Source organism: Ursus americanus, chromosome 31, assembly GCF_024610735.1.
Source record: "Ursus americanus isolate L20-20 chromosome 31, mUrsAme1.1.p, whole genome shotgun sequence".
Taxonomy (NCBI): domain Eukaryota; kingdom Metazoa; phylum Chordata; class Mammalia; order Carnivora; family Ursidae; genus Ursus; species Ursus americanus.
In genome coordinates, this window is record NC_142157.1 from 20,683,940 (window position 1) to 20,700,183 (window position 16,244).

A 16,244-nucleotide genomic window follows, 5' to 3' on the forward strand; every position below is an offset into this window, starting at 1 on the left:
TTAAAAATAATATAGAGCTGGTAGTTACAAAAAGCCTTGGCCGTCTAAACAAATTAATATGCTACCGATGTAACTTACGAGTCTAAACAATCGACACTGTTGATGAGGTGAATCAATGAAATGAACATTTTGTAACAGTTTCTGTGAACCCATATAGAAGGGTCACAGATGATAAGAATAAGAAAAGAAATTATCAGCAAAATGAAGTGTAGTCAGTGAGGCTTTGCTGGGTGAGGGAAAAAACTGAGTTTTATAAGGTATTCTACACATTACTAACAGATTAAAGTTTAATTTTAAAAGTTTCTCTATGATTTATATAATATGCTCCAGAGTAAACGAAAAACTTTTATGTTAAAGACCAGTCTCCCAAAGGACTTATCTATTTAACATACAAATGGGAAAAAAAAATGAACTAAGATCAAAGATCTCGAACAACTCTCAAAAAAATTATAACAGAAACCTAACAACCCAGTAAGTTACTCTGTAACCTAAAACTCCAAGCACATGCCCCCGAGAAGGAAGAGCTGCCAAAGGGTGTCATTTGAACCAATCAATACATGTTAATAACCAGTATCCAAACACGACCCTGTAAACATGGTAACTAAAGCCTCTATATTGTTTTGACAAATAAAACAGAAATGTTGGTATCAATTAAAAATGACCAGGAATTGACTTCATTTTTTTATCTCAACACCCCCCGCCCCTTACCCACACTATCCTGAGTATGACATAATCACTGGATACAATTCTGTTCCTGAGGGTCTTTGGATAATAGCCATCCTTGATGGACAACATGCGGTGTTTAATCCTTACAATAATTCTACAGGGAAGTTACTATTATGGCTCTCTTTTGTTGTTGCTTAGATGAGGAAACGAGGCACTACAGAGGTCAGTGAGCTTGCTCCTGGTAACACCGATGCAAAGCCAGGAGTTTTTAGAGTCTGTACGCAGCAAAGCTCGCACTAATGAGAAGAAAATAACAACAACAAAACACCACAACCAGAACATTAATGCTGACAGCCAGTGGCATATTTCACTTGAAACTATCATAACAAATCTTTCCATAGCATGAAATTACAAAGACAGGAGCACCAGCCCCTGGCAGCCTGGGTCCATTTCGTCTCTGCTCCGTGACACATGGAATTACCATCTAGTGAGATCTCATGGGCAGCCTCGGGAGAGAAAGGCTTAAATAGCCTACGCCCAGGTCTACTGCACAGACTTACCTAAGCTCGACCGCGTGTTGGATCTTTCTATGATTGCATGCTTGCTGGGATTGTTTAACACTGAGCGCTTGGCGAGCGAGATGTCAGCCGTGACCCTCGTGATGGATATCCTGTTGGGGAAAAAGTAACAGAAGACCCTGAGGTTATTAGTTGAATACAAGGGGCCAGAAGTACATTCCTCAAACTCACCTAAGTTTGAAATAAATAGTGAACAGTATTTTCAAATGAAAAATATTAGGACACTGAAATCATTCATTTTTGCTTATCCCGCACCTCCTTACTTGGCATTTATCGTTTGCTTACCAAGCACTAAGCATTGTAGCTGGATTATCTCAGTAAATTATCCCCAAAACTCTGGCAGAGAGGCTTCTTATAATCCTACTTTTGCTGATGAAGAAAAGGAGCCCAAGTAGGTTATTTATCCAAGGCTATAGATGTCTAAAAGGTGGAGCTGGGGCTTGAACCCAGACGCCCGAAAACCTGTATTCTTAGCCCCTGCACTGGAAGTGTGGTGCTGTGACAGGCACAAAGAATGAGTAAGAACAAGACAAACATTGTCTTCCCTCAGAGAGAGAAGAGTCTAGTGGAAGAGATGGGCAATAAATAGAATTAACTGGTAAGATAACAAGCTCAAGACGGCTGTTGTGGAGAAGACAGGGTGTTGTGTCAGGTAGTAAGGAGTCAGGGGGGTCATTTTAGGTACGGCAGACATGAGAGCACCACAATTTGGAAGCTGGAAACCGTAAAATGACTTAGACCAGAGATAGCCAAATATCCAAGTAACAGGAAAAGCTGTGGGGTAAAACAGGCCTCACAATACCTTTGAAGACGGCAAAAGGGAGACCAAAAACAGGTTCGGCGAAAAGTGTTTCAGAGTTAGAGCCCTCCACCTCCCCTCTACTACATGAAGTTGGCAGGCGATGCTCCTTTCCAGGCTGATAGAAGATTGCGGGTTTATTCTCGACCATAACATGCAGGGCCTAGGACCAGGGGACCCTTGGCAGAGTGAGGACAGGGACACGAGACGGAAAAGAAAGGATTCTAAATGGTGAGCCCCCAGCCTCTTCCCCGTCTTAGAATTTTGACAGCCACGCTTACGTCCTCCAGGGATCAGAATGGAAGCCCCTACCCTGGGACACCTGACTGCCAAAGGCAAAAAGACTCCAAAACAGTAACACCGGTGGTTTCCTAGGACGTGGTCCAGTGAGGCTGTCCTATAGGAAAGCACAAAGCTGACAAGCTCCACCTATAAGCGCAGCGTTTCCAAGCGGTTATGAGATGCCCCATTCTTAAATTAGAGCATCACCGTGTTCACTGAGCATCTCAGGAAAACCTCTGATGTGAGAGCCCAAAAACCAGAAGAGTCAACAAATCAATAATACGGCTCACTCCTGCACAACGTGGCGGAAGCTTCTGGCTTATCTACAGTAGCTACTGCTGACTGGAAGCCCCGCCAATCACCTAAACAGCCTATTAACCCATATCCTGTATGTTACATATTATGTACTGTATTCTTACAATAATACCGAAGTTTCTCGTAATTTTTCCAGTATTTCTAGGTGGTTCACCGGCAAGACTTTTCAAATGGTCACAGTCCTCCCCCAAATTTTCTATCCTATTTATTGAAAAAAATCCTTCTAGAAAAGGAGCCGCACAGTTCAAAGCCCTGTTCAAGGGTCAGCTGTGTTCAAAGTTGAAAGCTAAGACATTATTATATCCGTGAAACCGTAACAAATTTCTATTTAGAAACTCAGAATGAGTTTTTGGGAATTAAAAAGGACAGTAGAAAGAAAAATTCAAAAGAAGAGAGCTGGGATATAGAGTTAAGAAACTCTAAAGGGTAAAACAAAAAGAGAGAAAGCAGAAGGAAAAGTATACTTCCAAATAACAAGAACTTCAAAAACAAAGAGAGTAAAGAAAAAACAAACAAACAAAAAAAACCAAATAAACAAAAAAAGTCCAGAATTAAGAGTCTTTGATTTTCTGAATCGACAAAGTCCGGCACAGAGGTCAAGAGTTTTTGCCAGGACGTAGTCTTACAAATTTCATGACACAGGAGACAAAACAAAAAGACAGGTCCCACGCCGAGGGTCAGAAATGGAAGTGTTCTGTACTTCTCAACACTGGAAGCCAGAAGAGAATGGGGCAGAAAGTTTCCAAAATCCTAAGGGGGAAGTTATTTCAGTCAGAACTTACAGCCATTTTAACGCTCAATGCAGTGGGAGGGTTGATGAAAGACACTTTTAGACATTCAGGGCCTCAAATAGTTACGTACTTTTCTAAGGGAAACTATGGAGGATGCCGTGAACGGAAATGATGGTAAAATCCTAGATCAACGGATCTATGGAAAGGGGATCGGACCCCAGAGGAAGGCGAAAGGAACCCCCAGAATCATGGTGCAGTATGTCCCAGAATGACAAATGTGCACCCATCAAAGAGAGAAACCATCCAGACCGGGGGTGGCCGGAACGCTCCCCAAGGTTCCAGAAGACAAAGGTGAGTGACGACAGGACGCGTGTCAGTATACCGTGAGGAGGTTCAGACAGCTGGGCAGTTCAGGGCTGAACTCGTGCCAAACACACAGAAAGTTAAACAAGCGGAAAAAGTCAGATGACCTCATGGAAGACACAGAAGACCAAGCCATGACGGTGGATAGCATGGCTCCCTTGAATATTAACCACAGAGTCATAGTACATACTAAGAAATGGAGCGGCTGAAATTAGGATGTAACTGTTGGGAGACTGAAGGCTGAGATGGGTACGGGATGGGAGAGACAGGAAGAGTATGCATGAGAGCTAACTATTCTGCGAGGTGGGAAGTCAACAGGTAAGGCCTAACACCGAAAACTCATGTCGCGAATCAAGATGTGCGTTAGAGGCAAGGAGTAAATAACCAAAGATACGGCTCAAACAGTTCAGAGCGCTTGCCGTCTGAAGAGCAGGGCATTTGGTAACGTGTGAGAAGGGACCCTGGCTTTTGCAAAGAAATCTGTTTATCTATATTCCTTAGAATTCATTCTTTCTGGGGTAGAGTTCCATGAATTCGGACCAATTCATAGAATTCTCTATCTGTAACCACAGTCATGGTAGAAAATAGTTGCATTCTCTCCCCCCTCCCCCCCGAATGCCCTTGGGCTGCCCCCTTTGTTGTCAGTCCTCCCCTCTTCCCTACCCCTGGCACCCACAGAGCTGCTTTTTGTCCCTTAAGCTTTCCCTTTTCCAGAATATTACTGCAGCCTTTTGAATGGAGCTGCTGTCACTTTTCATAATGGATTTGAGATTCATCCATATTGTTGTACAAACGTTTCCATGTCTTCTGATTGCTAGTGGGGCTGCTGCTTTTAAAAAATAAACATATGATTTTTGAGCTTTTTGTACTTGGATGAAAATTTTATTTAACACGTTAAAAGCAATAACCAGAAAAGAGACACTAAAACATCCATTTAAGTACAGTTTCATTATTATTTCAAAATGCACTGACAAGTGAAATCAGGCTTATAGATGAAACGCCCAATGCTTGGTAATTAAGATGTTTTTCTTTAGGGGCGCCTGGGGGGCTCGGTCGGTTAAGCATCTGACTCTTGGTTTCTGCTCAGGTTGACATCTCAGAGTCCTGAGATCAAGCCCCATGTGGGGCCCCATGCTCTGCACGGAGACTGCTTGGGTTTCTCTCCTTCCCTCTCCCTCTGCCCCCCCGCACCCCCAAAATAAATAAATAAATATTTTTAAAAAATGTTTGTATTTATTTGGGGGTGGGCCTAGTCGCTAGGGTGGTACAGTCTGGTAAGCTCCAGCTTTAAAGGAGGTAACAGTATTGCCCTCACGTGGAACATCCGTACGACCACAGAGGGAGTCATTCATTCCACACAGATTTCTCGAGTGCCTACTAGGTGCCAGTCACTGGGGGTATTATTACAGAACTCAGATTCTTGTGGGAGAGAGGGAGAGTGGAAGGAAGCAGATAGATAGATATCTGAGGTCAGGTCGTAATAAACACCATTAAAAAATAATGCAGCGTACTGAGGACACAGAGGGAGTGCGGTGGAGGGTACATGTCTGGTGTTCAGGGAAGACCTTGCAGAAAAGTTGACCTTTGGTCAGAGGCGTGAAGGAAGTGAGGGAATGAGCCATATGGGCAGTGCTAGAGGGTGTTCCAGGCAGAGCTCACTAGAAGAGTGAGCGTCTCAGGTGCTGGGCGTTACGCTGGTACGGCTAGTGGGGCCCATGTACTGCTGATGCCCCTTGGCTCTTGCTGGGAGGCAAGCTGCCCTGTGATGGGGACCATCCTGGGGAGACAATGGTGACCAGACAGACAAGACAGCAGCGTCACACAGTCAGCCCGTGGGGAACGGATTCAGCAGCAGGACAGGATTTTCTATAATAATACATCCTCCTCCCTCACACGCGTGGACCTTTCTGCACATGGTACTGCTTAGCTGGGAATGCACTGCCCTGCTTCTGGGGTTAGCTCCGAAGGCTGTGTGAAGCTGGGTCACTACTCCAACTCCTACAGTTATGCTTTCCGAATGGTCACTACTTGGGGTTCCGCCAAAAAGGAGACCCTGAAAATCCTCAGGGTGAAACTCTGAGGACAATTCAGTTTAGAGCAGTGGTTCTTAACCCTCATGGTGTATCAAGATTGCCAGATAAGCTCTTACAGGGACAGGTGGTCCTACCTTCGAGATCTGGCTTCAGCTGCCCACAGGTGGAACACAAGCCCTTGTGGTTGGGTTGCTGTTTTATTTTTAAAGTGCAGGTGATTCTAATATGCAGCCAGGCTAGATAACCAGCAGTTTAGAAGAAGTTGTCTCACTTCTAAGCAAATTATCTACACGATGGAATAAAGTGATATAATGTTGCCCAGGATTATTGATTTCCAGTAAGATTCCCTTGCGGAAGATTCAACTGTGTACCTAGGCCTACAGTGCCGTTCCCATTCCAGACACTTGAGTGCAGACAGCTGACATTTTCAGAGTCGCTGGGGATGAAAACCAAATTCGTCACTGGTGATAGCTTTCCTTCGTGTCCTCAATTTCCTTGTTAATTTACCTGTCAGTGTCCTACAAGGTGAATCGGAAGACTGCTCTGTTTACATGACACAGTGGGTTAGGATAGATCTGATTTTATTTATTTTTAAGGATTTTATTTACTTATTTGACAGAGATAGAGACAGCCAGCGAGAGAGGGAACACAAGCAGGGGGAGTGGGAGAGGAAGAAGCAGGCTCATAGTGGAGGAGCCTGATGTGGGGCTCGATCCCATAACTCTGGGATCACGCCCTGAGCCGAAGGCAGACGCGTATGCCACCGAGGCGCCCCGGGATAGATCTGATTTTAAACGGGCTACTCCACTGCACACAACAGAGACAGGATAATGATTTATCATCTAGTCTTTGGCCTGACACACTTAACGCTATTGAACAGTCAGGATCACGGTTCTGACAACTCTCCAGGGCTTCAACAAATGAACTTAACTAGGTTTAAGAACAGAAAAGAGTTCCTATCAAGAATCGTTTCATCGCCAACACTTCCTTTCATTTTTTCTTCCCCTTGGGCTTCCAATTTTTTAAAATAAATTTAGTTTATTTAATAGATAATGAAAGAGTAATTCATTTTTCCCTTTTAAAATTACATGTATGTAGAAGTACCTATACTTTTGATCGGTTTCCTCCCCCTACTGCTGCCAAAAGCAAAGACATTTAATGATTTAGATACTCTGGAGGTCTTGCCATGGGTTAAAAAATTTTTGCATGGATTTTTTAAGTGTATCTTATGGACCCTATTAATTCCTTTGAGGATCTTTAACTGGTGATCCCAAGCCTAGAATGCTGAACTTGAGCTCTATGAGTCAAATGAGCCAAGGCAGGTCCATTAATAAAGCCATGTGGAAATTACTTCCGGCCAGAAAGAGCAGCCTGACAACATTCAGATATTTTGTTCATTTTGTTTCTTAAATGAAATCAATCTGGACAGGCTAATACTTTAGAACACGGGTCCAAGATATGCCCTATGGCCAGAATCTGCCTTCCATATTCAGAACTTCCTCCGTTTAAACAGTAAGGAAATGCCATCTCATTTCTCCATCTTTGGCATTTTGGAAAGGGCAGTGGGTTAACTCAGGGAAAGCAGTGTTTGTCTAGCAATTTTCTGGGTGCACATGCTCAAGGAGACAACCCCAGATTAGGATAAATGACAGAGCCAAGCATAAAGAACTGAAAGATAATTGAGCTTGATCAGGGCTATGCCTTTTTTACTTGGCCAGTGCCAGATAGCCTTGGACCAAGCCGAACGCCGTGTTTTCCTGGCACAAACGAAAAAATACTTCAGAAAGTTATGGAAAAAAACCAAATTAGCAACATGTGATTAGGTGGACCTTGATTATAAAGTCTTTTTTATACCTGGAAACATAGTATCTGCTTTCCTTTTCTGTCTCTTTTAGTCCTTTGCTTGTCCTGCTGTGGGTTTCCCTGTGAGTCCCTGCCTCCCCTGCTGAAAGTGGGCACAAATGACGAACGGCTGTAGGAGCAGGTGCGGTCAAGGAAGAAAGCAGTATACTAAGAAATGTAAAAGACACTGAAACGCACAGATGGTAGCTGTGACACTTGTATTGTTAGGATGTAAGCAGCACAGGGATGTAGAGCAGAGGCACCAAATCTGTCTTGTTAAAAATACAGACATACACGGCCGCCTGAGTGGCTCAGCGGGTTAAGCGTCTGCCTTTGGCTCAGGTCATGATCTCGGGGCCCTGCGATGGAGGCCTTGCCTTGGGCTCCCCGCCCAGTGGGGAGCCTGCTTGTGCCTCTCCTTCCCCTCTATGCCTCCCCCTGCTCGTGTGCGCACTCTCTCTCAAATAAATAAATATAATCTTTAAAAAAAAAATACAGAAATATAAACTACCCTGTATGTTCCCAGGTCTCCTAAAATCTACTCTTTGTTTAAATTTCAAAGTTTCCATTTCAGACTCCTATGATAGCTTTGATGCTTCAGGAACTGGCTTAACTTTGACCACAGTGTCCTCGGATTCTTTGACTCAAGGCTTCCTTCCAATCAGCTAGAAGCAGGCTCCGTGAAGCCCAGGCCCTTGTCTGACTCTGTTCCTCACAATGCCCGGCACACAGACGACGCTCAGTAAAATCTGTGGAGGCAAGTGGAGGGGGGAGGGGAAGAGAGGAAAAGGATTCCGTCCAAGCAGATTAACATGGCACACTAGATTCCGCCCTGACTCTGTCACCAGCGGCTCCTCGTCCAGAGAGGTGACTTGAAGACCTCCAAGGAACCTGTCCTCTGCATGACGCTGTGTCACACCCTGATTCCTTCACCCACTTAACACCCTCTGCTGGACAGGCCTTTCTCTTTCTAATTCGAGTGGTGAAATCTTAGCTACCGTTTAAAAGCCTTTCCTAGATGTTGACACTCCTGTCAGTGTCAGTCCCTCCTCCCCTTATGCCCGTGTACGTCAGACACGCAGGTGCTGAGCTGCCTGCTCTTTTACTCTGGAGTTTACTGCTCGAGGCTTCCATTTATGGTTGACACCTGCCATCCACAAAGACAGTGAATGGCTTCCCCAGCTCTGCATTTCTTTAGCAGGGCATACACGGGAGACATTCATTCAACACTCACCCACGTGTTGTTCACACTGAGCACAGTTCCAGGCATTGAGAACGCAATGGTTTGCAGAATAGATTGGAAAAAAACAAAAACCAAAGCAAAAAACCTGCCCTCTTGGAGTTTATATTCTAACTGTGGGAGAATGACGACACACAAAATTAATAAATAAAATATATAAAAGAGTTAGGGAAAAAGTCAAGAGAGAGAGAGAGAGAGAGAGAGAGAGAGAGAGAGTATTTATGTGTGTATAGTGTGCATATACCAAGGACAGTATCTGAGGGGAGCATCTTCCTAGTGCAGGAAACTGCATGTGCAAAGGCCCTGAGGCGGGCATGTATCTGGCTGTCTGAACAACATGGAAGTCAGTGTGGCAGGAGCAGAATGAGCAAGTGGGAGAGTGTAAGGGATGAAGTCAAAAGTAAGGAGAGGGGCGGCAGTGTGGATGGTCAGACTGGAAATGGTCTTAAAGGCCGCTCTAGGGACTTGAAGTTTTACACTGAGTAAAAGAGAAGTCACTGGATGGATCTGAACAAAGCAGGGATGAGATCCACTCGCAGTTTAAGAGAGTTGTCCAGGCTGCTGAATTGAGAAGAGACGTCAAGGAAGCAATGACAGAAGCAAAGATACAAGTTAGGAGGCTATCCATGATGCTACTCCAGGGAAGAGGCGCCGGTGTCTTCGGCCAAAAGGAAAGCAGAAGATGTGTGAGAAGTGGTTTGATTCTCGACATGTTTTGAAGATACCACAGCATTTGGATGTGGGATATAAGAAAAAAAAGAACAGTCAAGAATGACTCAGTGATTTGGAGTGGATGGGTCTTAGGTCCAGAAGACGAAGCAGGTGTACTTGAGGCACGGACTACTAGGAGAGGAGCAGGGTTTGGGGGGAGCTGGGAGGGCCAGTCTGAGAAGTCCACTCAACATCTCAGTGGTGGTCCTGAATAGGCAGTTGGATATATGAATCTGGAATTCAGAGGACAGACCAGCGAAGGCATGCTGTTTACAAGTCAAACATCAAACGAAATCACTTATAGAATGAATGTAACTAGAAGAGAGAAGACCAAAGGACTTAGCCTTGGGCGCTCCAAGATGTCTAGTCGATGAGGAAGAACCAGCCAAAGAGAAAAAGGAGACAAAGGAAGATAAAAGAAAAACCAGGAAAGTGTGCTTGCTCTGAGCAAGCACAGAAAGTATTTAAAAGAGGATGGAGCACTGCAACGTGTCAATTAACAGGAGCACTGAGGATTCAGCCCTGGATTTAGCAATGTGAAGGTCACTGATGATCGGACATGACTAGTTTTGGTTGAGTGAGGGATGCGTAACCAGAGTACTTTCAGTATAAGTGGAGAACAAGTATGTACTACGTGTTGAAGGAGTTTTGCTGTAAAGAAAAGGAGAAAAGTGGGATAGTTAGAGGGGAATATGGTTCAAACTTTCATCGAAGGGAGAAATAACTACATTATTAGATGCTGATGGAGTTTCCGTTAGAATGAGAAGTAGTGATGAGAAAGGAAAGGATTCTGCAGCTGTGTGGGGATGGGGGATGGGATCTAGTGCCCAAGTGAGTGGGCTGGCCATTGCTAGGAACTCAGTGAAAGGAAAAAAAGCAGAGCATTCAGGCAAACACGCAAGTTGCGCTCGGTGTGGTGGTGGAAACTCTCAGAAGTTCTCCTCTGTTTCCTTGCCTCTATCGTCTCAGTGAAGGAGGAAGCAAGTTCGTTGGGGAGAGAGATGAGAAGGGGTTTGGGGAGCTGGTGAGAGAGGAGATGGTACAGAAGTCTTGAAGAGTTAGAAAAGTGAATAGAAGAGGGATATTGAGTATTATTTCTGGGGAGCCTTAAGAGCCAGTTGATCATGAATCTAGGGTGATACAGATCAACAGGGATGTGGCCAAGTTCAGCTTACAGATGCAGGTGCAGGAACAGACAGCTGGCTTATCCAGGGCTGACGATGTGCTGAGTAAATATGACAAATATTTACTGAATCTGACACTGAACTGGATGAAACTCATTGCCCACCGCCATATAGACATCAGAGGGTAGTTTTCTCTTATGATCACATGCTTTGTCCCACCCGGTTTTGTCACCCTCAAGGAGAAATCCACAAAATCCAGGATTCTGAAGTACTCACCGCCCTTCAAATCTGTGTTTTAAAAAATCAAACAACGCTTTTTGCATCATGTCCGTGACCTGCAATTGAGCAAGCAATAAATTAGGATACAATAAAAATATTACTAATTACGACAAAACAATTTTATTCCCAAGACTGCTTAAAGATGGAGACTTCCCATTTGGAAAGAGTAGCATGTGTGAGATTGCCACATTTTCTGGTTGCTGAATTCTGATACAATGACTGTTAAAAAGGCAAAGCTCCCCAAATTTATCCTGATGTTTTAGTGACAACACATGACGTCTCAAGTGGTTTCAGGCGCTCTGCACTTGATACTGTTTCCCCAGACTGAGTAAACTGAAGCTAGCAAAGCCTCCAGAGCAACAGCCATAAAAATGAAACAGAACAAATCAGGAAGCAATATATAACATAATAAAAAAAAAATAAAGCTACCTAGAAAATTGCAGGGAAAAAAAAAGGAAGCAATATATACCACAGCTTGGAAAACAACATGCTTTGCTGCTGCAAGCTCTTTAAGCTCTAAAATCAAGAGGGAGGTGGAGTCCCAAAGCAGTTCAGCCTGTGAAGGTCAAGTGTAGTGTGCTTGAGGGCAGCCACCTACCTCGTACCCCTTCAGAGAAGGGCCCACCAAGACCACTGGTCGCATAGAAGGTACCACGTCATAAGGAGGAGTGTGCTCTGTCTGCAGAGAGAGAGGAGAGGACTTCAGATGCTTAACAGGTGGGGGAACCTGAAATAGCCTAAGTATAAATTATTCTTTCTGAACTGTGTAATAGGAGGCACCGGCTTTCCAGAACTTTCTTTTTTTTTTTACTTGCCCCTTTCCTCAAGAAACCGAATCAAAGCTTGGTGGGCTTATTTTCCTAAAGTTCTCAAGTTACTGAATTGTCTATGGTTTTCTTGCTCTCCTCAAGAAAGACCACTGAAATATTAGTCCCTAAAGCAGGAAGTGCTGCCTTTTGAAAAACTAGTTGGAAGGACAGAAAACATGCCTCATGCAGAGTGGGTGCTTTAGGCTTGCCGGGGAGTTAATACTGCTTTTCAAATGCATTTGAGAGTTTTCTGAAGGCTTGACCGATCAGGCTTAATGTGGTTAATTATGGAGAAAAGAAAGGTCTTCCTAGCTTTGCATCTGAGATGTTTGTCTTACCTGGACAAACCTAACTCCCAAACATTCCAAGGTTCACTACCAAATACTTGAAAACCCCTGCTTTACTGTGAGAGTTGAAGTTTACAAGGCATGCTTGTCCCAGCAAGCAGTAATCAGGATCATGATCACAGGTTAGTGATGAATGGTTTGGATTTCTGATTTCTAGATGTTGGAACTTGAAAACTTTAAATGTAAGGTGTGTGTGTGTCTTGGAAGGAAGGCGGTTAACGTGGGATAACATACTCAAGCATGCTGCAGGGGCCTCAAAAGCTTGGTTATCAACTTGCACATCTAATATGCTTTTCAAGAGTGGTTTAGGTATTGTCTCTGTTATAGAACTAATTCATGCCTTTCCAGGATAACTTCTTTCTTTTTTGGAAGAGCAGGGGGAGGAGCTAAATTCTGGAGCAATTTCTAAGACTTTGCAAAATTTTCAGCCTTGCTGCTTCACATAAAATGACCAAAATAAAAATTTTCCAAAAAAATACCCCTCAGGTAACAGCTAATCGGTCTGAGTACATTAAAACTGGCTATTTCTGGCTGGCAGAAAATGCTACATGGACCCAAAACGATTTTTTTTAAAATGCAGAATAGAGAGATAAGGCCTTAAAACAAGGGGGTAAGCAAATCGCTGTCATCTGAATCTTTCTGCATTCAGGAGTGTCTAAAAAAATATATTTTCAGAATCACAGAGACAAAAAAAAAGGTTTTTTTTAAACTATTTTAAGAATTTGAAAAACTAACGTGTGAATGTAATTTCTGCATCAGCCTGTTGCCTGAGAACATTTCATTGTTGCTTCAAATTGCCCATTACAGGGGCACCTGGCTGGCTCCGTGGGTTGAGCATCTGACTCTAGGTTTCAGCTCAGGTCATGATCTCAAGGGTTGTGAGTTCAAGCCTTGCGTGGGGCTCCGTGCTCAGTATAAATCCGGCTGAGATTCTCTCTCCCTCTGCCCCCTCTCCCCCCTTATGCTCTCTCTCTCTCAAATAAATGAATCTTTTAAAAAAAAATCGTCCATTACACACTTTCTGACTTTGATAGAATTTAACTTGCTTCCGGGGGGGGGGGGGTGTGGAGTTAAAAAGCATTTCAGTTTCAACAACTTCCATCTGAGATTTCATCCAGGGCAGCAGACAAATAATATTTCCAGGGGGTGAAAATAATGCTGTGACTGCGCTATCAAATTTTAGTCCTTCAGTTTTACCCAGTGTTCAAAATTAATTTTAATAGACACAAGAAAGGTAGAATACATTTTCAAACAGGGAAAAAAAAAAAAAAACAAGACAAACATAATACAATAACAGCACAAAGGCCACAAGCACCACTCTAAAAGCAACCTAAAACATGGAAAACAGTCTCATCCGTGAATCTCAGGTTGTCTCTTTGTTTTTGAGCTCTACATTCAAGGTCACCACATAATCAATAACAGAAGAATGAATACCAGTGCCGAAGGCATCATAAGCATATTTGTCATGACATCGATACCACCTGGGATCTTACTGACAATGTCTAGAAGCCAAGTCCTTAGAGCTATTCAGTAGAAGAATACCTTTTCCATTGTTGGAATTAAGAATATAAATTGCACAGCTACCAAGAATTTTTATTTCGAGTCTGTAAGTATTACGTGGCCCCGTATTTTAGAGGTCTTTGGTTCCTTCGATCTCTGGCTGCCAGCTAGCGAAGCATTACCCATGCTGGCCATCAATCAGCTTCTCATTCAATAGCGTAGCTACAGAAATTACCTTATTTGATGGAATATTGGTACTTTATGCCCTATGGATACCGACACCATCATTTTTATCTACTCTTTCGCGCTAGCCTTACTGTGTTCCAATTCTTTAGCTGAAAAATTGTAATAAACATTTTTAAAGGTTGGGAATTTAAGAGTAAGCAAACTTCCAAAAAACATGGTTTTAGTTCATGTCGTCGCTCTGGGAAATCCAGAGCATCTGAGTGATGATTTTCTAGGCATCGGCGCTATAAACTCAGTAGCTTGGCTGCAAGGTTTCGCTGCGCCGAGAAGATAGGACCAGAGAGAGGGGCCCACGGGTGCGGGTGTGCCTCAAGCTGGGGCTGTCTGTGTTAACACAAAAAAATCCAGGTCTTAATTTTTGGAGCACCGAGGTCTTGCATTATAAAAGTAACCATCATTCGTTTAAAAAACAAAAACAACAAACTTCCCAGTTCAGTCTCTGACACCTCGTGGATCATTTTAGAGTTCCTCCATGTGGCAAAATGCTTGTGTGCAGGGGAAGAGAGCCAAGGACACGGAGTTTGGGGCACAGGAGGCTTTCCTCCACACCGTGTCACGGTGTCCCCATGGTTGTGTGAGGACACGGCGACAGGAGGAAGTCGGATTCCAAGACAGCACAGCTGGTGCAAAAAAGAAAGGAAGGAATGGAGATGGTGTGTGGGGGGAGGGTGAGGGGGGGATGTCCTTCAAAAATAATGCTTTCAAGCTACAAAATGTGGGAAAGGAAACAGACTTGGTCTGGGGTCAGGCGAGCTCAGGAATACCCTTGGTGTCCAGTCAGGGGACGGGGAGCATCACTGTGTGGCACCTTGGCTGGCCAGTGGCAAAGGCTCTACGCGCGGCCACCGCCCCGTTATCCGACAGGTGAGATCCTGCAACCTGACTGTGATGGAGGAGGCAAGAACACCGGGAGAGTATTTAGAGATGACAATAGGAAAAACTCACAGTAAACCGCCAAAACAAGCCTGCAGTTTTCCACTGGTCTTGTTCATCTGCAGATTTTGCACCTAGTGGATTAGAAGTTTAAATACTGACTAAATTAAAAATTGAATACTTTTTTTTTTTTTTAGTACAAGCTATGTATCTGGATATCATAAATCAGAATCGAATAAGGGTTTTAATATGCTTGACAGAAGTTAAATTTCCGGAAAAAAGAAAGAGACAAAGACAGACAGAATAAGCATGCACAATAGAGGTGCATCATACGAGGCTGTCAGTGTTCGACATCTGGGGATGTTTAAACGAAGTCCCTCGGTGGTAGATATTATTCCATCAAAAAGGATAAGTACTGTAATAGTGCTTTAACAGGTCACTCACTGAATTTAGTCGGTTTGAAATGCACGGACTCAATTAGCTGTTTGATAGGTTCTTTTCTTAGGACAGAACTGACTGCGTTTCCTAGAACTGCGGGATTGAATGCTAATGATGCCAGTGGCAGGATACACACAGCTTATGTCAACGTCAACTTACCGATTTCTGCTTCTGCTTAGCTACAGCAGCATGGAAAAGAAACAAAGAATAACACAGCATGCACGTTATTGGCTTATCCAAGGACGCAGACAGTCAACAGGACTAGAAATGTGGCGCAGTGCAGTTGAGCAGGTGACAGATGGGAGCTTGGAAGTTAATGTTACCTTCTTAAAGAAGGGCATTCTTTTCTCTTTGGAGTGGGGTGACGTTACACTGTTTGCACTGGGTTTAGGGGAGCGGTGGTTGGCTGGAATATCATTTTCTTCTGCATCTAAGCCAGTGGCATCTATGTCTATAGCTATATACAGACAAACAATTCAAAAATCATCAGGTAGACAGGAGAGGAAAAACAGGTTATAAAAAAAAAATAAAATGAAAGCAAACAAAACGAACCACAGTAAAAGATCTATCATGAGTGCTCAGCGTAGTCAACAAATTTAAAGGTAAGGCACATTACGAATGCAATGCAATCAAACCTAACAAAACCGAAAAGATCCCCTCGTGATACCTGTTCGCCTGAACACGTGAGTTTTAGGCTAGATCTCTTGAATAACATTTTTAGAGCAACATTTTTAATTTGGAGTTTCAAATACAGTACTGACAGTTTTCCACGTCGACTGTATTAAGTATGGCACAGAACATACGGCTTCACGTCTTATAGTATCTTCAGTCAGCTTTTCGGTAATAAGCAACTACACTGGAAACCCTTATCACAATGTGCCTCAGAGTCCTTCTTTTGCTTGGTTTTGTGTGGGGAAAAAAAAGGGGGCCATGTGGAAAGTGTCACTAAAAATGCAGTAGGCATCTGAGGGAAAGCGAGAATAGAAAAATCCCCAATTCAGGCAACACAAAGGAGTCCTACACGAGGCAAATGATACAGGGATGCTTCCTGGATGGGCAGGATCAAAA

General features: G+C 43.6%; 2 protein-coding genes across 9 annotated transcripts in view; one reads left to right on the forward strand and one right to left on the reverse strand.

Moving 5' to 3' along the window:
- Positions 1 to 16,244, forward strand: part of NSUN6 (NOP2/Sun RNA methyltransferase 6) — a 306,108-nt gene that overhangs the window by 73,147 nt on the left and 216,717 nt on the right. The gene's annotated exons all lie outside the window — the stretch shown is intronic.
- Positions 1 to 16,244, reverse strand: part of CACNB2 (calcium voltage-gated channel auxiliary subunit beta 2) — a 369,559-nt gene that overhangs the window by 17,172 nt on the left and 336,143 nt on the right. For 5 of the 8 annotated variants that reach the window (XM_045787492.2, XM_087857644.1, XM_045787519.2 and 2 more), the window contains 4 exons: positions 15,500 to 15,633; positions 11,562 to 11,642; positions 10,961 to 11,019; positions 1,227 to 1,336 (listed from right to left, as the gene is read on the reverse strand). In XM_045787492.2, the coding sequence (XP_045643448.1) occupies positions 1,227 to 1,336; positions 10,961 to 11,019; positions 11,562 to 11,642; positions 15,500 to 15,633 (384 nt within the window). Of the gene's footprint in view, positions 1 to 1,226; positions 1,337 to 10,960; positions 11,020 to 11,561; positions 11,643 to 14,810; positions 14,873 to 15,335; positions 15,356 to 15,499; positions 15,634 to 16,244 lie in introns of all 8 variants that reach the window. The other 3 variants (XM_045787510.2, XM_087857647.1, XM_045787501.2) reach the window with 2 other exon arrangements.